General features: G+C 43.5%; 1 protein-coding gene across 1 annotated transcript in view; it reads left to right on the forward strand.

Annotated features, from left to right (window-relative positions):
• The window catches only part of dlc1 (DLC1 Rho GTPase activating protein), a 79,587-nt gene that overhangs the window by 51,690 nt on the left and 5,935 nt on the right, over nucleotides 1–21,962 (forward strand). The window contains 7 exon segments of the mRNA XM_041035795.1: nucleotides 10,255–10,326; nucleotides 11,906–11,987; nucleotides 13,205–13,268; nucleotides 15,703–17,375; nucleotides 18,141–18,320; nucleotides 20,034–20,193; nucleotides 21,239–21,446. Of these exon segments, the coding sequence (XP_040891729.1) occupies nucleotides 10,255–10,326; nucleotides 11,906–11,987; nucleotides 13,205–13,268; nucleotides 15,703–17,375; nucleotides 18,141–18,320; nucleotides 20,034–20,193; nucleotides 21,239–21,446 (2,439 nt within the window).

Here is a 21,962-nt window from a genome sequence, read left to right on the forward strand (position 1 = left end):
GGGGTTAGGAATGGTAGAAGAGGGGAGCGTAAACCCCAAGGCTAGCCCATAGGAGGACTCTCCATAGCGGGGGAAAATCTTTCATCTTTTTCTTGTATCTCTCTGTATTTCTTTCTCTGTTTGTTTTTTCTGTTTTTTATATGTTTTCACTGTCTTCTTTTAATTTTACTTCATCTGTGTCTTTGCTTTGGAACTTGTTTTTTTTTTTTTTTTTTTAATAATAATAATTTTTCTTTACCACTTTCTCTATTTTCCTCCTCCGGCCCCTCCTTTCTGTGTCTGAGGGTCAGAGGTGACACTGTAAAGTTTACAACCTACAACAGTAGCTTCACCCGACAACCTAGCAGCAATAAGTTGATGGGGCATACAAGGCCAGTTTGACTAAAATAAAATATCTGTGGTTTGTTTTGTTTTTGCACCTGGGTTTTTTTGGGGTTTCAAAATAGAAGTGATCATTTAGAACAGCTAGAGACATGAGTAAAATTTATTATGAATCATAAGATAATCCACTAAAACTTCCCTGCCATAGAGGTAAATTTTTTTTTTTCCTTTTCCAAGTCGAAGTTACATCTAATACCAGCTCTAATCCCTTGTGTCTGTCTGTTGTAACACTGATTTATCTCTTCATTTCCTCTCTTTTGTCCAAAGCCCTCATTATATTCATGTGTATTTGATCTGTATCTATATCATAAGACAAACAAGCGCCTGACTCTGATGAGCTTTGATGAATGAAAATTGTAGACACTGTAAGAGACACACTCATTTGCCCCTGAGCAACTGGCAGCAGCCGCAGTCTGCTTGTCTGATCTCTCACACTTTACCACACACATTCATCAACAACCGCTGGCATTATTGCGTATTTATCACCACAAAACAACTTAAGAGCGTGAACCCCCTTGTCTCCGCGCAGTGGTGTTGACCCATCTGAGGATAGATCGAGGAGGTTGGGGTTTTGGGTGCAACCTCTGGGTGGTCGGGTTTTGTGGCTCAGGGATTTGGCCTTGTTTGGTAATCTCTCTTCATCTCTCCTTCCTCTCTTTGCTCTCTCTCTGTCCTCCATATTGCTCCCGCTCTCTTTCTCACACACACACTAACAGTCCCTCATTATCTCTCTCCCTCCCTTCGGGTTACAGATTTAGGATAGAAATCACACAAGGCTTTCCTCAATTCTATGAGCTCTTAAGCTCACGTTTTCTGTTTACGTATTATTTGATAATCTAATGTTAGTGTTGATTTGTTGACATGCTTAAAGTATGCTGTATCCATATGTTCCAATTGGTAGTGAAACCTTAAAACTTTCTGCCCCTAGCAGTGTGTCAAAAGCTGTCACGGATTGAACGTTTCTTTTGAATGCTGTCTCAGATTATTTGAATTATTGATTTCCTCAGGAAATCAGGAAAGTTTTCTAACTTTTAAGACCACAAGTCCACTTGCTGTTTGTGTAAAAATAAAAAATATTGCAAAATCAAACCATTTTTCCCTTAAAATGTGGAACAGCCAAAGTACATAAATGACCATAAAACATTGTTATTACTCCAAATAAGGAAATGTTTAATATGGCATATGGGCTATGCATGAACAAATATATATATTTCCTCCTGTTGTTTGCCAAAAAAGAAAGATATGCTCAATATATTACATACATAGTGATGTTACTTATGTTTGGGTCAGAAGTTTAACTCCCTATAAAACATCTTTTAAACAAATAGTTATACATGTAACTCTAACAACAGAACACATACAAATAGACTTATTTGAGATTTGGGCTCGGTAGTGCTATGTAAAAAGTATTGCTGCACCAATTACAAATATAGATGAAGAACACAGATGAAGATCCTATGTATTTAACCACTTTGGTTTACAGCTGTAGTCTCTGAGACCCCCAGACAGAAGTAAAGTGCAGTTTTCTGTTGTGGATCTCTGAAACATCATCTGTTCAAAACCACGTTTATGAACAATACTCATATAATTGGCAAAGGTTGTGATAAAACAATGTTAAGTACATGCACAAATTTCAAATGATTCGTGGCCTCTCTAATGGAGGCCTGCGCTAGAAAGACTCATGACTTTGCTCACTTTATTAGCTGGCAGAGTCTCTTTTGGGTGAATCACTTGTGACTCCTCTGTCAGCTGGGATCGGTATGGCAGCCAACAACAGACTGCACAGTTGGCCAGGATTTTCTGCATCATATTTTCCCCACTCTAGCAGTCTAAGCTTTGGATTACATGTGTTTCCTTGCCACATGGTGACTCCTCTGGCTCTCACTTTTTGCGCCACCCCAATGCCTGTGTGTTGCCATGGCAATAACACAGGGCTGACTGATGCCAAATAATGATGTCCTTGAGGAGTTCTTGGAAAAGGGTTTATGAAAAGTCCCCTAGGATAGACCAGAAGAGGGGAAAACAGAGAAACTGGATGGGCTGTTTTGAAATAGATACACAGGACACACAAGTTTAAAGCTGAAAAATATCAGCAACACATCGTGTCTCTGTCTTAAGGTGTGTGTGAATTATATATCCAAAACCACATCCCCTATTCTAAGAAAAAATAGAAATGTAAGTTTTATGTAACTTTGCCTTGTGTGCCCTCGGGGCATCAAGGAATTCAAACTTAAATTTGACCTTTTTTTGTAGGTGCTAAAAATTGTTATAAAAGTGTAGTGCCAAAAAAAGGTGTTTTTACATCTTCAGGACTTCCTACATGCCCTCCCCGCCTTTTGGACCTTTTGGACTTTTGTTATTGCGGAGTCAACCTGAGCGTGGTGTACGCGCATCAGGGGCAGGGGCAAAGGCATTACCATACCTGTAACAGTTCTCTTTTCACTCTGCCACTTGCGCTTTTCAGACTAATCTCGCGTCACAAAGGAGCGTCTCCCTGTTGTCTCCACTATTTTCTAATGATATGCAAACTGGGTACCAACCTCCGAGTCAATTGCTGCCTATTAGGGGAGGCGGTGGAGGCTCAGACGAGGCAGTAGCTGAAATGAATGAAGGAGAATCCTGGGGAGCCACTTAATCACTTTCGATTTTAGATTGGTTATATTAGTAAAACGTACTTTAAGGACAAGTAAAATAATTGAAATAATTTATGAAACACAAACAAACATATTACTTTAAAAGAAGTCTATAGAGTGCGGATAGCCAATTAAAACAGCAACTTCGGTGTCGTTTGGACCCTCATTGTTATGATATATAAATTATAATCATTACAAACTCAACTCCCGAACACACTGTGAGCTGCTGAGGCTTTCCTGAGCGGATCCGTGTGCACGTCTCCAGCTCCTTATCAGGTGGGGAGCAGGGTGGGGGGTGGAGCCACGGCAGAGTTGCCCATTCCTAAAGCTTGAATCACACTACTCTCCATTCACATTCCTGTTGAGGACCGCTTCATTCAGGGACTCACAGTGTCGAAAGGAGCAGAAGATCGTGGAATTCTGTTTAAAGCAAATCAAATATTAACCATGGATTTACCGTCTTGCGCATCGGTCAGAGGACGTTTGCAAGCGACTGTATAGTTTGAGTTTTCTTTACTCTGGATTTATCATGCGGGCTTCGTCCTAACGGTGGAGTAAGACCTGACTGGACAGTCGGAGCCTGCCGGGGCGCAGCCGGGAGCTGGGTTTTATGCTGAGGCTGGTCGCGACCGAGACACTGAAAAATGATATTAACACGTAAGTCTTTTTCATAACCATTACCCTAAGCATTCGAAAGGGAATCGCTTTTGATGGTTTACTATTTAAAGTGAAATTGTGTTCATACATTCAAGCGGTTTCCTGTTTGTCCGGGAAGACATAGCTCAGTGGTGGGGATAATTAGTAGTCTACATTGCGCTTATTTTAAGTAACTTTTAGTATTTAAGGGGTCTGAAGGGTTTCGTTTGAATTTTACCTTCAAATAAAGCGCTCTTTAAGTCGTTTTTAAGGGCGCAACGCTGCGGGCTGTCAGATAAGAAATCTCCACGCTTTGCGCATATCTCCACGTCTCCAAATGTTCTCACTCCTGCTCCCGACTCACTGATTATCCCCGTTTGAATATTCCTTGACTTTCCCCAGGTTATCGACGACTCTATGAAGGATGCCTTCCCGATTCAAAGAACAATCTGTGTCTAAAATATCTACCTTTACGCACGCAGCCGCGACAATCTTATAGTAGAGCAGCTCCCACTAGACGGTTTGAATTGGATTGGATTAAATGAAACTTTGATCTGTATGTGTGGAAACAGGGTCTTGAACTGGAATGACCTGCCTAATTCTTTAGTTTTTTTTTTTGTTTGTTTTTTTTTGTTTTGTTTTGCTTTTTTTTGTTTGTTTTTTTAAATATTGACAGAGGATAGTGTACTAGTCTGCGACACTTCTGCCATTCCAGAGCCTCCAGTTTGTTTAATTGTCTGTGCCTTTTGCCTGACTGCCGACCTTTTGCTAACAGGGGAATTTGAGGGGATGTTTTGTGGCTGTATAAAATCCTGTTTTCTGCTCTGTGCTGGCAGACTTGATTTGTGGGCCTTGGCCCTTTGTCTTAACTGTTTTAACTGTTTGTTCCAACACATGGTTCCTTATCAGCTGCCTTAGATCTGGAACAGATATGAGCACAGTTAGGTTCAGTTGCACCATATAACCATTAAGAACGTGCTCAAAGACACTCAAGAGATCCAGCCATCCTGATGTGAGGTGACTCTGCATCAATTACAGTAACTGCCAATGTGGACATATGACACCATACCTCTACACAGTTTTCTGAGGTGGTTAATCAGCCTTCTCTATATCTCTATGTTTCAGTCAGGGGTAGGTGTAGAGGGTTTGTGGTTGTAAGTGGTGGAGCTGGGAGACGAGCAAATGAACAAAACAGGCTTCATCTGCACTCTTTTTGAAACAGGAAGTGAGCTGGGGCCTTATCTGAAAGATTTACATCCAGCTGGCACGCTGTCTCTGCATCTCCTATGAGGAGACACATGTTCATTTTTGCTCTTACCTACTCTGTTTCAGACTGTCCTGGGATCTGTTTATAGATGGATGGTTATCGGGGTGGGGAGGGGGTTCCCAGCAGGTAGGCCATCATCTGGTTGTGGAAAGGTTATCAGAGGGTTTTAATATGCCTGGTCACCTGATCCGCGGCTAGGGCCCTCTGTGTGAGAATAAATATGTTGTCAGAGTGCATAGAGGCCTTTGGGGTTAGCTCTGCGATGATCCATCTGGGCCAGCTGTGTGTTTGCATGCATATGTGTCTGTGCATATGTGTCTGTGCCGGCTGGTGGTAGATAACTGGAATGGGCCATGGAAGTAACCTCATTATTCTTTTCTGTGTGTGTGTGTGTGTGTGTGTGTGTCAACAGGGCATAGCTTGAGGCCAACCAGATGGTGATATTCATGGCACCATCTCAGTTAGCTAACAGCCAGGCCTTCTCAGCGAACAGCCAGCTGTCTCCGCTGTGAAATCACAAAACATGATACCCATCAGGAAAAAAAATCTGTTATCGTCTATCTGTGCATTCCAGTGGAGTACTAGAGGGATTTTTACATTGGTCACATTTTTTTTTTTTTTTTTACAAAGCTGTTATCTCCAGTTGTTCATGATGCTTTCATACAGACACAAGGGGTTAAGAACATCGTGATCATTCATAAAAGATTTTCACAAAGTGTTAGATCACAAAACAATCACTAACGTGTTCTTCAAGTTCATGAACACAGCAGCAGTTTGTCCTTGTCTCCTTTGAGGTGAAGGGCAAACACTGGCAGCATCCAGGCTCCTGGCTATGCTTGTTGTAGATTACACCTGAGCCACAGAGTCTGGCCTGGTTTATCACATCACCTGTCTAGACCCACTTTGCAGCTCCTTCAGAATGACCCACTCAGACCTAGAGTTGATAAGAACCCTCTTTCCAGCCTTTTGGCCTGTTTTACAGTCGGCACTCTCAGAGAGACTCAGCGATGATCGGGTAATTCCAGATAAGCCACCTCAATTCACAACAGTTGTTAGTCAAGCATTCTTCCCTATCTGCCTGCTTCAAAGACCAAGCCCCTGTGATAACTGTGTTCAGGCTCTTGACCTAGAGTTTGCTGTAGATGAAGCAGAGCCTTTGAGGTGGGGAGCAGCATCCTTTGTTTTTAGCTGCTGACAAACTCCCTCTGGAGCTGAGCATTCAGACTCAGCCAAGCCAGACCCCGCTGCCTCCTGCGATGGAGGGAAACTCTGGCCGGCAATTGTGAGAATTTCCTGCCACAGGAAAGGAGAGAAGAGAAGGGGCGAGCAGAGTTGAAATAAGCAAAAAGATCAGAGGAGATGAGGGTGAGAGCAGGAGAAAAGAAAGCAAAGAAAGGGCCATGATGGATAATTTTAGAAGTCAAAACTACCAGGCAGTGGGTGAAGATTAACTCTGACTGACCGCTCACCAGTTCAGCTTTGGCCAAATTCCAGGGGAAAAGCCACTCGTGATACATATGAAATCTCTATTAGCATCGGCTTGGCTCTTATTAGTCATGTTATCTGCTGATAATCGTTCTCATCTTTCTTTCCCACTGAGAAGGAGTGTGTCTCACTGTGTAGCTTTTGCTCATTCATATCAGCCAGAACTAATGTGTGACTGACTTTTTCATTTCAACAGAGGTTTTCTGTGCATTTCTGTCCACACTAAAGCAATGAATTTAGATTGTGTCTAAACATTTGAAAAAAAAAGACACTTATTTCATCAAAATGTTGTCCTGATGAAGCCAGTTCAGTTTTAGCCACATATCCATCTGCCTCTTTGTCCTACCTGTTGAATTTCAGACATCCTGTGTGGCTCTCTCAGTGGAACCAGAAGGTCTGGTCTGAACTCAGATTCATTTATTAATCTACCCAGTTGTTTGTTTGTCCATCTGAATGTCTCCTAGCCAGTCCAGACTACCAGTGATGGTAATAAGATGACCAAACAGGAGGTTTTGTTTATGTACAGACAGAAGGTCACCATTTGCAGTGAAGAAACTACATGCTGCTGTCAGCTTATATTGCTGCCATAGCTCATAGCCTGAGGTCACCAGAGTCAAAAGGCTGACAAAGTTTTGGACTTGTGTCTATTTTAGACTAACTACTTTTATCTACACTAACTTTAATTCTTTCTAAAAAAAAAAAAGATGATCTCATGTGAAAACTAAATGTGAAGAGGAATGTTTCTAGAATGTGCTGTTCCAGAAATTACAGTGCACACAAACAAATGTGTGGTCAACTGTAGCATAAGTAGTTTGCCAGGACTTGTAGTATTTTCAGTGCTGTAATTGACCTTGAAATCATGGTGCTGGCCGTACTCCTTTCACATTTGTAACCTGTTGTACTTCAGCCAACTTGCCACATGTAGACCAAATATCACCATCATTATCAAGGTGGTGAACTTTGCTTTATATTGTCAGATTGAAGTGCAGAGCGTTTGCTATAAGCCATTCGTCCAGTGTATGCTTTGAGGACGTTTGGTAAGTACACACAATCACCAGAGCTCATGTTTGTCTTGGCTGCCTCCCCACCTATTATCTGGCCAGGAACAAACGAAGGCAGGGCCTTAGCCGGGTGGTCGGCGGCCACTGCAGCGCCGCTCGGCTCTTTTCCTGTGAGGGAAGCAGGAAGAGGAAGTGAGGTAGTTCCCTGGCGAGGGCTGAGGAATTAGGGTGGACAGTGGGGAAGCCAAGCCAACAAAAAAAAAACCACTCATGAATTGAAGCAAACAGAAATGTAAAGGATTGGGTGGAGTGTTGTAGGATGACATTTTTATGGCCAGGGTGCCTGGAATATTCTTGTAAACCCCTTTCATGGCTTTGTTGATCCAAATTGTTTTTCTTTTTTTTTCCAGATGCATATGTGTTGTGTCTCTGTTGTTAGGTTGTTTGTGCCAGATGCCCCATGCCCCTGTCCACTTCCTGCAGCCAAACAAAAGATAGAAAACATTTTTAGCTTCACTCTGTGACTGAATGGAGTGGTGTAGTGACAAATATTCAGTTTCATCCACCTGCATGGTGAATGCTGTTGTCATTGTTTTATTTCCTCAGCACACTGTCCACATTATGTCACTGTAAAGTAGATTTGACACACATTCTAGCCCAATGGGGTGTGTCACTGGAGAGCTTCCCTCCAAAGGCACTTATTGGATCCCCGTAGCCCTTTTTGGGGGGCCTGGGGGTGGAAAGCTAACCATGTGTTTGTATGTCTAATTTGCATTTCAATAGCTTTACTGTCTTTTGAGTGGTTTGTCTTTAAACATGAGGTTGGTCTTTGCAAACACACACAGACCTGCTTGTGCACACACTCACACACACACACATAGATACACAAGCAAACACAAGAATCGGGCAGCGCTTGCATTCAAGAATGTAGGTTTAATAACCCCTCGGCTTCTACGTTCCTCTGGGTTCATTGCGCTCCAAAAATACTAGGTTCAACACACAGACTCAAGCACACGGTGTCTGAGACATGCCAGTTCACATCCACAAGGAAAAATTGAGCTCAATTGTCAAAGAAAATAGCGTTATAACATAGTTGTTAATGTGTTATTTGACACTTGGGTGCACGCCGGTGTCACAGTGGTTTCTTCAGCAGTTGCCGGCCCCTGCAGTGGCAGAGTGGAGACCCTGTGTTGGTCGTGTCACACCTTGTTGTTAGTGGGTTTGTCTGCCGTCTAGGCTTGTTGTTGGTATGTAAATGCTCATATATTGTTGAGGCTAGACCCTTTGCAGCAGTAGACCTCTGTGTCTGACAGTATTTTACACTTACCTTTCTTTTGTCCATATCAAGTCAATTTCAAGTTGTTGAATATCTCACTAACTTGTAACTCATTTATTTTGGTCTCTCTGTCCAGAGAGACCAAAATACTGTAAAGTCTTTAGTCAGGTTTTGTTCTTCTTTCATGTTTGTGTTCTTGAGCTTGAGCTTAGAATTAGAAGCAGTTCCTTGGAGTAATTTAACCTTGAAATGAGGTGGAAGTTCTAGGCTGGTCCTTCAAAGATAAAATAGCCTACTCTGCATCACTTTACTGGTGGCTTCCATTAGCTCCCTCACACTCAGCCAAACAGAGCACCCATACTAAAAGTATTAGGGACATAAAGTCTGTTTGTAAGGACTGTAGAATTAAAAATGAAAACTTTTAACTATCCTGAACTTTGGACTTCATACACAGTTCTTGCGAGTATTCTGCAGTCCGTCTATATGTTGTCACTTTCGTCTATGGTCTGCAGGTGTCTTTTCCTGCCTTTGTTCCTCTGGTTTTGTTTACAAGTGTTTCTCAAGGTTGTGCAACATTTGTACTTGCTGTCATTCTACTAAAGAGGACATTGTAAAGTCAGCTTAAAGCCTGGAGACATGTTTCTGTCTGTCTTCTTTCTTCAAACTGCTGGCTGTGGGGGTGATGGAGCAATTGAGGAGGCTGTGGTGTGGGCAGCCATTTGGCATATGTCATCTAAAGGGTTTTCACAGATAATTGGGAGACATCCCCATGGCTCCTCTGACACACAGTGGACCTCAACATTCAGTTGTAGTACTTAGCATAACAAGCCCAAATGTCACACCTTGTGTTTAAAGGGAGTTTCTGCGATGTTGGAGAAGCATTGTGAACGTGTTCAACTATAGTAAAGGCACACATGAGAAACTTAAATCTAATACCCATTTCTACCTGCATTCTGACCAACAGATGTTGATTACATTTTCCATGTTGGCATCATGAGGGAACAGAAGCTGGTGTGTGTATAGTGTAAAGTGTCAGGAAAAAAAGCAAACCCAGAAAACAAATGTTAAAGTAAAATGCTTTAAATAAAGTCACTCAATGACATATTCATACTTACATGCCATATGTGAAAAAGCTCAATGTTGACATTTTCTGTTGAATTTCTGTTGGTGATCTGTGTGAACAATGAAAACCAGTGCTGTACCTGGATAAGGAGCTTAAGTGGCACACACTTGGCGTGTGAGGGGGTTAACACAATTTGCACGAATGATGCTTTGAGCTCTAGCTTTAAAAGCATGTGAGAGGAGAGTGACCGAGTGTGAGATGGCTAATAAGGTCAAGGGGTTTGTATTTGATACACTGCTCGCATGTTGGAGTGCTCAGTTCCAGAGTTCTGACTTACTTTGATGCACTGACAGGATAACATGTCCAAATGATGCCTCTTTTACACCTCAGTGGTGATATAAAGCCTTCGTATCTTAGTATGTCATTAATTGTGATTTGGTTTGGTTACTGTAAGTGTATCTCCCACAACACCTAACATGCCTTTGTCTTGTTCCACTTTTTCTCATCTGCAGAGATTGAAGCCAAAGAGGCCTGTACCTGGCTCCGGGCAGCAGGGTTCCCACAGTATGCCCAGCTTTATGAAGGTAAGGACCCCCATGACACACCTTACCCCACTTCCCTTCCTCAGCTGCCCATAATGAGGACAGGAAGGACAAAAGATTAAGTTCTTTTGGATTCTTGATTCTGATTATTTTTTGAAACCATCTTCTGCAGGCTTTAAACCAACATAATTATGAGTGCACACCTCCTTGGTATTTAACAGCAGATAGCATTTAGCTCATATAGTAAACCACTGCACCCTGTCTCAGGCACAGAAAGCTTCGACATGCACACTTGAGCCTATGCATGCAAACACACCACGCACAACATTCCAGGGGAGTGATTGGTGTACATTTTTCTTAGTAGTGTTTTCCCTCCACCTATGCAAGTAAAGCCACACAAACCTAAGCGCACATTACTATATTCCAAACATTAACTATAGGGTAACCTATATAGTTACTCTTTTGGGACCAAAGGTCTTTGCTTAGCTTATTAAAACAAACACAAAGCATGTTTTCTATACCTTCTAAAGTTACTCTTTCAGTGGCAAATGGTTGAGAAAGAATGCTTTGCCCAACCTTTGAGTTTTAAATACACACTCACCAAAATACATCAAACATTCTTTACACTCCATATAGCTACTCCAACTATACTAAGGCATACCATGGGCATACCAGTTGCCCTTATGTAACTACAGGATGATGACAGCAGAACTAAGCTGCCATTGTCAACAGATCATTGCTTGTGGCCACTTAACCGTGAAAAGTTTCCTATTTGAACGGAAAACTTGTGTTTCTGCATGGGTGATGAGACTGTTTTTATACATGCATGAACGGCAACGCAAAAGTGCAAACCGCAATCAATCACTGTGCAGATTTTACAGCCTCGCTGGTTGGTCGCTTGCAGCCGTCTCCACTGGAGGAGGAATTTGAGCCAGTGCACAACACATTTTTCCTTCCCTTCTATCCGTGGGACAATCTCTATTGTCTGTGCTGTCAAGACTATTGCCCCACTAAAGATAAGCAGACTGATAGGCCTGTTTCAGTACAGTAGGCTAAAGGTGCTGGTCTTCCCTGAGTAGCATTTTCTTATCATCATTGTCCCCGAGGGTTTAAATGCAAAATTCCCATTTTGGGCTGGGTCGACACATTCCAGAAAGCATCTTAGGATCTGTCCATCCAAATATGGTGCTTGGTAAATATGGTAAGGTACACTTTACCAGTGCTGTGACCCAGTCAATAAGTGATCCTGTTAATGAGGTAGAAAGAACGAGAAGTAGAAAAGGAAGTGGGACCTCTGAGCAGAGGTGGAGTACCTATTGTCATTCTTCAGTCAATCCCCTGTTCTCTCCCTCTGTGCTCCACATCCCCCCTGCCTGCCGGGTCTGAAAGCTGCAGCTGTGTTTGTTTGGTCGGCTAAGATGCTACTTCCTCTTTTAGCTTTTCATCAAGGCTGCACTGGGGAGGTGGGGGTGTGTGGGGGGGCGGAAGGTCCTGGTGGGTGTAGGAGGGGGTGGGTGTTTTTGGGGGACTAGGGGTTGTATCTTTAGTTTAATCTGAACAGACTGATCCAATCAGTGGCAGTGAGATGCCCGCACTAATCTGACTTTCTCTCTCTCTTTAGATGCCCAGTTTCCCATCGATATCTCTTCAGTCACCAGAGACCATGACTTCCTCGATCGGGATGCGATTGAAGCTCTCTGCAGGTGAGTTTACAAGACACACAGAAGCTTTCATGCTTCTTTTCTCTTTCTCATCCACCATTCTTCTTATTCTTCCTCATCTTCTTTTCTGTACTCTCTCTTGGTTTCTCCCAAATGAAACCATGAGGGCATGACTTCAAAAGGACGCATGCTTTGAAAAGTTGCCGATGAGATGAAAGAATGACACGATAAGCACCCTGGAGCCATGTGCTGCACCTTTTCCTCTCGCTGTTTTTTTCTTTTTTTTTATGACCATATCTTCTTCTTTCTTTATTTTGTTCTCTTTCTGTGGCTGATAGTGTTTACCTCAGTCATTACAGTGTCTTGTATAATCCTGACAAGCACAATATCTCAGTTCTGCCTTTCACTACTAGATGCTGCAGTCACGCAAAGCTCTTTACATTCAGTGTTTCTTTGCGTGTTGTTGCAGACATAGGACATTCTGCCTCATTTGCTACCCATTTCTGGAAAATATGTGGTTTCAGATCTTTGTTTATGTGAAGTTTTGGACCTCTCCTTTCAGTTTGTGTGTGTGAAAAAGAGCTGAATGGCAGAAATGAAGTAGCACTGGAGAAGATTGTGTTTGCATTCTCGTTGGTGCTCCTGCCATATTAATTAGCATATGAGGAGGAGGTTAATGACTCTTTAATGGAGTCGGCTCCATCATCAAATTCCAACTCTCAGTAATAAACCACAGCAGGTGTCCCTCCATACATCTGGAAGCTATCATCTCACTGTCTCTTCTCTTGGCAGCTTTTCACCCCCTCCCCACAACCCCAGCCATCCCTCAGTTCCCATCCCTTCATCTCTCCATTGTTACATGATCTGCTCTAAGAGCTCTCCAGAGGGTGGACCCCACCACCACTCTTGCCCCCCTTCTCCAGGTGGCTGGGGGGATAAGCTTTCTGCCCCCCTCCCCAAGTTTTCGTCGCCACTCCAGCAGATTTCATTCTCCTCGCTCTCTCCTTTTCTGTCTGCCTCTCATTCTCTTCCCGCTCATGTGGGGATTATCCTTCAGCAGCTCATTAGCCAGCCTGGGTGCACCCAAACTCCCTGTGTCTTTCTCTTCCTCTCCTCTGTTTTCCATCTTGTTTCATCCTTTCTTCCATTATACATCCTCTTGGTGAGGAGAGGTTTGTGTTGTAGGGAAAATCAAGGAACTCGATTATTTTAAAGTCCACTTTAAATGTAATGTTTTGTATGTGTGTTTGTGTTTGCAGGAGACTGAACACCCTCAACAAGTGTGCCCTAATGAGACTGGATATATCACCACAAAGAAAACGAGTAAGTGCACATGCATTCACATGAACTCCACTCCTTCCTGAAAAGCCCCTTTGCACATCTCTTCAACCACAATTGCATTTCCTCACCTCAACCACCGGTTCACTCTTGGCCACAGGGCAAAGCTGTGTTTTCTCTCATCTAGTTTAATGAGAAGGCACCTGTTGGGTTTATTTCTATATCAAGTGGGCTGTGCAGACCCTAGGGGGAAGGAGGATAGCTTTAATGTCTAAATGAAGGGGTTGCATTCAGCAGGACCTCCCCCTACTCAAGGCGTGCTCCCCTTCTTTCTCAAATGCTTCCTCATACTTCTGGCTCACCATGAAAGGAATTAGCACACTGCTTTTGTGGCACTCTTGTAGAATGAACCACCATACATCTCTTATCTGTGATCATGTTCATGAGGGTCTGTGAGTGTGTCCAATATTGTACGTTTTTTAAGAGAAACTTAACTCTTAGATTTCTCTTTCAAGGGAACAGGCCTCCTGGAATGTTTTTATCATCCTCAAAGAAAGTTGGATAATTCTGTTAACATGCTAGTTTTAGACCATGTAGGTCTGATTGACATACACTGTCACTTTGTGACAAGAATTGCTCCATTTTATACAAATCAGCCTTAAGTCCCTAATGGCCTTAAGCACTACATAGTAACATCCTTGTTCAGTGTGTGGTGGTATTCATTAGGATGACCCTTTCTGTGTCACCTTTCATTTCAGGAGTCAACAGAGAAGAGTAGGGGAGTCAAAGACACACACACACACACACACACACACACACTCCTTAGACAGCTTAGGAATGCATTGATCTCCTCCTGTCTTAACATTCCCTCTCTTTTAAATCTCCATCTCCCTGTCTCTCATCCACTCTGGTTTGTTCTTTCTATCTGTCTTATCGAAAAAATAAATAGTTTTTTAGTCCTGCAGACTCCTTGTGACATTCAAAATGCCCAGCATTGCAGTCAATGCTATGGTGGTTTGATGGTTTGAGGATAAGATATCTCTGTAATGTTGACAAATGTCATTGCACTAAACGCACAACAAATAGCACACTATGGTTATCTAACATTCCAACTAGCACAGCTGGAGTAACGAGCCACAGTGGGATCCAGAAATGTCACAAAAAAGCCCTGTTGTCCTTTTCAAATCATTGACTTTAATAAAAGCCCCGTGTGTAGCATGGATAGATCAGAGGGCTCGCTCTTTGTTCATTTTTATTTGAAATTACATAATTTTCCACTGCAGAACATATAAATAATGATGCCTGTATGTGGAGCCCATGTGAGCAGTAAAAATGGAACCCTGGCACACGTGGATTTTGCGGCTTTTTGATCCTTTTTCTATTGGAATTTTTTATTCAAAGTGCTAATTTCCTGGCATCTTCACGAGGGGGGATGTGATTATAGCTTAATAACCTCTCTCAATTCAGTTGCTCTCTTAAGATTTTTTTTTTTTATTTTGACATATACAGGTTTCACACACGTTTTCATGTTTTGCTGAGTTCAGATTATAGGTAGGGCGTTAGAAAGGTGAAGAGAAGGGGGTGGTTAAATTGTGGCCTGTGGTTTGGTTTTATGGGCTTTGGTCCTCCACTGTGATTGGTAACTGTGAAGAAGTCTGTGAAGAGCCTTCCTGCTCACATCGTGTGTGTTGGTGTGTATTTGACAGAGGTCAGATATCTCTGTCATGGATAAGGAGTAAAGACTGACTGTAGCAGTGTATCATTGACACTGTTTTAATGTGTGTGTGCAAACGTACAGACAGAGGCTATAAAGACTGTGGGGAGGGGGGGTGACCCCAGTCTGGCCGGCTGCAATGAGAGCTATGGGGGTCATAATGGAATTTCCTGAACTCCCTCCAGGGCCTGAGATAGATTAACCAAACTGGGGGAGGTGTGTACATTTTGGGAAGGTGCATGTGTGCTATATGTGACTCAGTAATGGCCACTTTTCCCTTTGTCTTTTTGTATGCATTGTCTCTGCAGTCAGGAAGTGGCTGAGACGTGTTGATCTAGACTAGTTGACTAGCTGATCTGGATATCTTAGTTTCATCAAGTCATGTGTTTAAGCACATGGCCCCAGTTTAAGATAATGTTATGCAAAACCTTCTCTTGTCATTGGCATGTTGTATATCTATATGATGTATTTTGAAAATATATCTAACTCCTAATTAGAGATTCATATGACAAGGTTCTTATGTTGTGAAGGCATTTGACAGCCATGATATGTCCATATATTTCATGTATTTTGCAATTAGAACAATTATAAAATAAATTCCATAACTCCAGAAAGTTTCCTGGCTCAAGGTGAGGAATGTTGGAAAAGAAATGGAAAACGTAGCAGTGCATAATGTTCTCCTCTCCCTCCCTCTCTCTTTTTTCCTTCTCTTCTTGCTATTTCTTTCTCTCCGTTTCCCCTATCCCCTCCTTCTCGATTATCCAGAGTGAGGATTCTGATGAGGATGAGCCTTGTGCCATCAGTGGCCGCTGGACCTTCCAAAGGGACAGCAAGCGCTGGTCCCGTATGGAGGAGCTGGAGGTTTTCTCCTCACTGTCGTCAGATGCCACCCAGGCCCCATCATTCCCCAAGGACCCAGTATCCCAAAAAGGCAAGCTTGCCCTACGAGAAGGCAACAGTTCAGAGAGTGTGCTGACTGACCTCAGTGAACAGCCTGAAGTGGGCTCCATCCACAGCAGTGGGAGTGGAGGAAGAGGAGAAGAGAAGGGCCATGGTGCCGCTCTGGCAAATGAGGCTGTACCTGCTGGCGCAACTCGTGCCAGCTCCGTAGCTAGCATGTGTTCATCCTCGGGTACAGGCGGCTCAGGATGCGCTAATGAAGACTCTTTGTCTGATGGGTTGCCACCATCGCCACTGGAGACACTTGGGCAGTTCACGTTTGATGTGAAAACAGGGATAGGAGGACTAGGAGGAAGTCTTGACAGAGGAGGGGGAAGTGGCAAAAGCACACGCTCACGAGCGAAGAGCTTCCTAAAGAGGATGGAGAGTCTACGGCTGCGCAGCGGCACCTCTTCCAAGAGGAAGAAGAAGGGGAGCACCGGTGGAGGGAAGATAGAAATCAGTGGCCCTGTCATCAAAGAGGGTCTAGATGATGACAAGTTGAGGAGGCTCAACTGTGTTGACATCTCCAGCATCAACCTCAACCAGAACCTCAATCACCACCGCAATCCCACTCAGACTATGACACTTAACCGGAATCGCACTGTGTCCTACTCCACTCAGACCAGCAACGGCAGCACTGGAAGTACAGGGAGCAGCCAGTCAGAAGCCAGCAGTGGCAGTGCAGTGAGCACACCCAGCCCAGTGACTCGCGCTCGCAGCCACAGCACAGCAGCAGGCTCTAGTAAGAGAGGAGGAATGTATTTGGAGGGTTTTGATCCTTTCAGCATTCTCCAGCAGGCTTCAGATCGTCAGCCAAAGAGCCCACCCAAATCTGCCCCGCCCATCCCCTGCCAAGCTAGTAATGGGATGACAGTTGATGAGCAGAACCGCAGGAATAACTGCAGTGTTAGAGACAACGGCAGGCAAGTGGAAGAAGAAGAGGATGAGGAAGAAGAGGGCATGATCTTCTTCTACTTACCAGAAGGTCACAAGCCTGGAACTTTCCCCAAAGCCCTGCGAGACGGGAGTTCACGCAACAACAATGGGAACGATAACGGAAACTCAGTGACCCTCAGGGGACGGCAAAGTAGACGGCAGCGTCGTGGCTCGTCAGGCTCCGTCGACAGCCGGCTCAGTTTTTATGACAACGTCCCCTACACTGAGAGAGAGGAGGAGGGAGAGGAAGAAGAGGGGGATGAGCGCAAACTGGAGGAAGTGCTGCAACATGTCAGTGGCCTGCAGCATTTTAACGCCTGGTCAGAGGCCGTGGCCGGCGAAGAGGAAGAGGAGGAGGAAGATGAAGAGGAAGAAGGAGACTCAGACTCGGCACTGGACTCAGCTTCCCCATGCCCGTCTTCTCCTCTGCAGAACCGACTGGAAGAGACAGAGAACGGAAGTGACCAAGACAGCACAGGAAATCCTCTGGGCGAGGGAGAGGAAGGGATGAGAGAAAGAAGAGATTCTGGTGTTGGAGCATCTCTAACCCGAACCAGCAGGTCAGTGAAGAAAACCGAAACTCTCTTCTTACTAATGCATTATAACCATTAAAGGGTCAGTTTACACAAAATAACAAGCATACAATATATTTCTCACTTAATTCTCCTAGTATTAAGCAATGCCGATAGCTCTGGTTTTTAGATATCACTCTGCAATTCTGCCTCCAACCTAATACAATGGAGAAATCTATGTATCTTTACACAATTATTTTTGTTTAGGTGAGAGAAAGTTATCCAGGCAACTGCTTCCAAACAGGATCATGCTCTCAGTCTGTAAAGATTCTGCCAAACATTGCCTTAGTGCACAAAAAGCTCAAGGACAACAAAACAATAGAAGAACAAAGGGAGGTACCAAGAAAAAAAGTTTTCCATAGAAAGTGACAGCAAAGGATAAACAGGGGGACACGCTGAGACGTCTCTCCTTACGTAATGGTGCTAAATACTCTGGAATGCTGCTTAGTCTCCATGGGGACTGTTTCCGTTCCTTCAGGAATCCACAGGCAGAATTACATTTTGGGGGGTGTGGGTTTTTAGTCCTTTAGACAATCTCTTGATTGATGTGTACACAAATCCCTGTAATCCCTAAACCGATCACTCGGAACATACAAATTCCAAATACTGTGTGTGGCTATCTGTTATTTTCTAAGTTTATGTGTACACAGAAACATGACGCAGATCCCAAAACTTCAACGGCTCTCTTTAAATCGACATTCTCCTTCTCACATCTCAATTTGTGCTGTCTCCTTCTCTTTCTCTGTACTCCAGGCCACAGAAACTCCGCTGGCCCAGCTTCCAGAACTCCCATCGGCCCAGCTTGGCCTCCGCCCAGCTCCAAATTAGCTGCCAGTCTGTGTTACAGATGAATCTGCTCCAGAAGCTCTCCCTGCTGCAGCTTACTGCTCTGCTGGAGAAGCACACCCCTACAAACAAACATGGCTTCAGCTGGTGAGTGGATTGGAGTAAAATGGAAGGCTTATGCAAGGGAGATACGAAATAAATAAATACTGATTTTTGTATGGTGATTGTTCGACACACAAACACACACACACCCACACACAAACACACTGATTTTTAAGCTCGTTTTTCCATGTAAAATGCCTTCCGCGCCTGGCTAATTGTTCCTTGTAAGTGATGCCTTTGAATTTATCCATTCAGCAAGCCAACTGCTACCCCTCCATCCCACCGGTCTCCCAATCCCTTCCATCTGCAGGTTGTTGTATAGTGTGGTGATGGCTGTCCACAGAGGTTGGGTTTCACATTCTTTTCCCAGGCCCGTAATTGCTGGGAAGGGGCGTACATTGTCTTTTTCCCTCAATGGGGCAATCATGGCAGTTCACACGCATGGCGTTACAAGAGCTGGAGGCTGGAAAAATCTGCTCTCAACAATTATCCCTCCACCACTACCTTCTTTCCACCACTTCTAGAGTATTGATCTCACCTCACTTCATATTCTGCTCATGATTATCTAATTGCACCTAATATCCTACTTGTTAGTGTATCTGCTTTAGAGATTTTTCTGTGACACCCAACTGTACTTCTAACTCCTCTTTTTGTCTGTATTGCTGCATTTTTGTGAGTGTGTGTGTGTTTTTTTTAATCAAATACTGGGGAAAGTCCTTTAGACAGGTAATCTGAGGCAACATACAAGTGATATACAAGACTTAAGCAAATTAATCACAGGACATTCTTCAGTCAAAATATCAATGTAACACAGTAAAAACATTATTGTGTAAACCGATGTGAACCAAACAGTATCCCTGAATTACCTGTTTTTTGGGGGGTTTTTTTGTTTTGTTTTTTAACATTTGAAGTTTTATACTATTTTACGAGGTCAGATGAGAAAAATCAACTAAAAGTGAAAAATCTAATTTCTTTTTTTCTTGGACAAGAAAAGAAGGCATTATGACAATCTTAAAACAGTCTGGGGCTCACTGAAACACAGAGGCCACTTGTTGGCCGCCGGAGGGCCAACACATAATCAGAATTCCGGGCCGGGATCATAATATGCTCCTTTTCCATTTTCCCCAAACTGTGGTTCTGAGGAGCGCTCTGAGTCTTGTGAACGGCTCTTACAAAGACAAGCTTGTCCTGGTTCGCACATAGCGTCTCCTCTAAACACACTCGCGCCCATGCACATAGATACATAGTCATAAATCTGTGGGTGCATTCTTGTGAAACGGTCGGAGTTGAATGTTTCAATTCTGGGTTTGTGGTTATAGACTTGCTGTTCACTTGCACCCAAGTGCGCATGTACTCACACACACACAGGGTAACGCATGGTGAGACAGACACTTTGTGCGGATGTATAAAGCAGTGGGATCCTCCCTTTTTGACAGCCCAGCATACATCCCACTCCCCCCCTCTATTTTCCCCTCACCCAGTTTATCCACCCCTCTCATAAACCTGGAGACAGGCTTCTGCAGCCACTTGGTTTCATCCTTGCACACACATAAAACACAAACACACACACACAGTCAGGCTAACACTGTATCAAATTCTAACTAAGTGATGCAAGTCCGATTGGGAATTAATGCAACTGCGTCAATTTGTTACCTTACTCAGAGAAATCCTTTCAGAGATGAATTGATAAATACATATCAAGATCCATGTGAGTATCCTGTGTTGCAGATATTAATGAAATACTTGTGTGTGTTGTAGGGCTGTACCAAAGTTTATGAAGCGGATCAAGGTGCGCGACTACAAAGACAGGAATGTGTTTGGTGTGCCACTGCAAGTCATCGTCCAGCGGACAGGACAGCCCCTCCCTCAGGGAATCCAGCAGGCCATGCGCTATTTGCGCAGTCAGTGCCTAGACCAGGTAACATATTGTACACAAATAAAGTGTACATATTTGGGCAGATGTACACATAAACACATGCTTATACTTTAATTGTATGTGTATATGATGTCAACACTCCAGCCAGCCTGTCATTTAGCTTAAAGTATTGTTTTCACTTTCCTCAGTAAAGAGAAAAACCTTTTCTTTAAGGCGCTCAAGTTACATAATATCTGAATTTTAGGACATCTGCAATCAGTCAAATATTCATCCATAATTTGGTTTTTTTTGTTCACTCATTGTTACGTAAGATGGAGCAGTGAAACGGAAAAATCCTGATACCCACTTAGTCAGTGTGTGTATACGGTTTCTGTCTTTCCCCCTTTTTCTCTTCTTGCTGTCACACATAATGTAAGCTGAAGCAGGGAGGCCTGGGGAGAGTCAGAGTGTGTGCAGCTGTTAAGTCACCTGTGTCTGTCTGTTTAATCCCCAGACAGTATGAAAGATTTATCTCAGAGTGCGTGCGTAAAGGAGAGAAAGGGGGAATTAGGAGAAAATAGCTATTAATGGAGGGCGAAACAGAAAAAGAGAGTGATGGTGTTCTTTTCAAAGCAGGACAAGGCGCCTCTGTTTGGAAGTGGTGAAAGCTCGTGGAAAATATTCTGGCTGGACAAGCCAACGGGCTTTTTATCCTTTCCTCCTGAACGTTGCCATTTCATTTCATACAGCCTTTAAAGGCCACTGATGAGGTTCTTTGCAACATTCGTCACAAGAAAGGGTGTCATGGGAGTTTCTTGTAAATGCTGTCAACATGATATCTGTTATGTGATGTAAGCATATTGACTGTAAGCTCTGGATATGGGGATAAGTCAGAGACATGATTTTTCAGCAATAACAGCCTGCAGCTTTAGATGACGACCACATGAATCATTTTTGATACACCTCAATGATAAGATCAAACCGTGCACTCACGGTAATGCTGAGACTATTAAGTGATTTATGGTTCAAACGTGATTCATCAAGCATCTCTGCATGTATGCGTGATGTAACTCTTTGTCTCCCTGTCCCGTTGTCTCTCTCGGTCCAGGTGGGTCTTTTCAGGAAATCGGGAGTTAAATCCCGAATCCAAGCTCTGCGCCAGATGAATGAGGCCAGCGGCGCAGATGGGGGAGGAGTCAGCTACGAGGGCCAGTCGGCCTATGACGTCGCAGACATGCTGAAGCAGTACTTCAGAGATTTGCCAGAGCCCCTGCTCACTAGCAAGCTGTCTGAGACCTTCCTCCAGATCTATCAGTGTAAGAATACACACTCATACATCAAAGATATTAACAAAATCCTGTACAGACACCCAAATACACCCACACATCTGTAAGAGGATTGTGTGTTGGAATATACAAGTGTATTGTTTTGGAGCTGCAGATGCTTGCCAGTCATGGAGCAAGAAATTGTGAAACTTCAAAAAGAAAACAAACAAGATGAGTGCAGGAAATACCTGTGGAATGAGGTGATTTAAAATCCGTAAATCCAATCTACTATTGGCTCATCCTTCTGTGACTCACTGCTAGCACAGACATCTTCTCAAGTTCTGGGACCTTATGATTGGAATAGCTACATTGGGAACTGTTTATATAAGGTAAAACAGAAACCAGCCCTGTGCATGAAGTATGACGCATGGAGCATATAGTGTACACACACACACACACACACACACACACGTATAGGCTTACATAACACATTTAGCTCAACACAGATCCCATCGTAGCTCATTTCTGGCAGGCAAAGGGAGACCATACACAAACTCCTTCCTGAGT

This window comes from Toxotes jaculatrix, chromosome 4 (genome assembly GCF_017976425.1).
Source record: "Toxotes jaculatrix isolate fToxJac2 chromosome 4, fToxJac2.pri, whole genome shotgun sequence".
NCBI classification, from domain to species: domain Eukaryota; kingdom Metazoa; phylum Chordata; class Actinopteri; family Toxotidae; genus Toxotes; species Toxotes jaculatrix.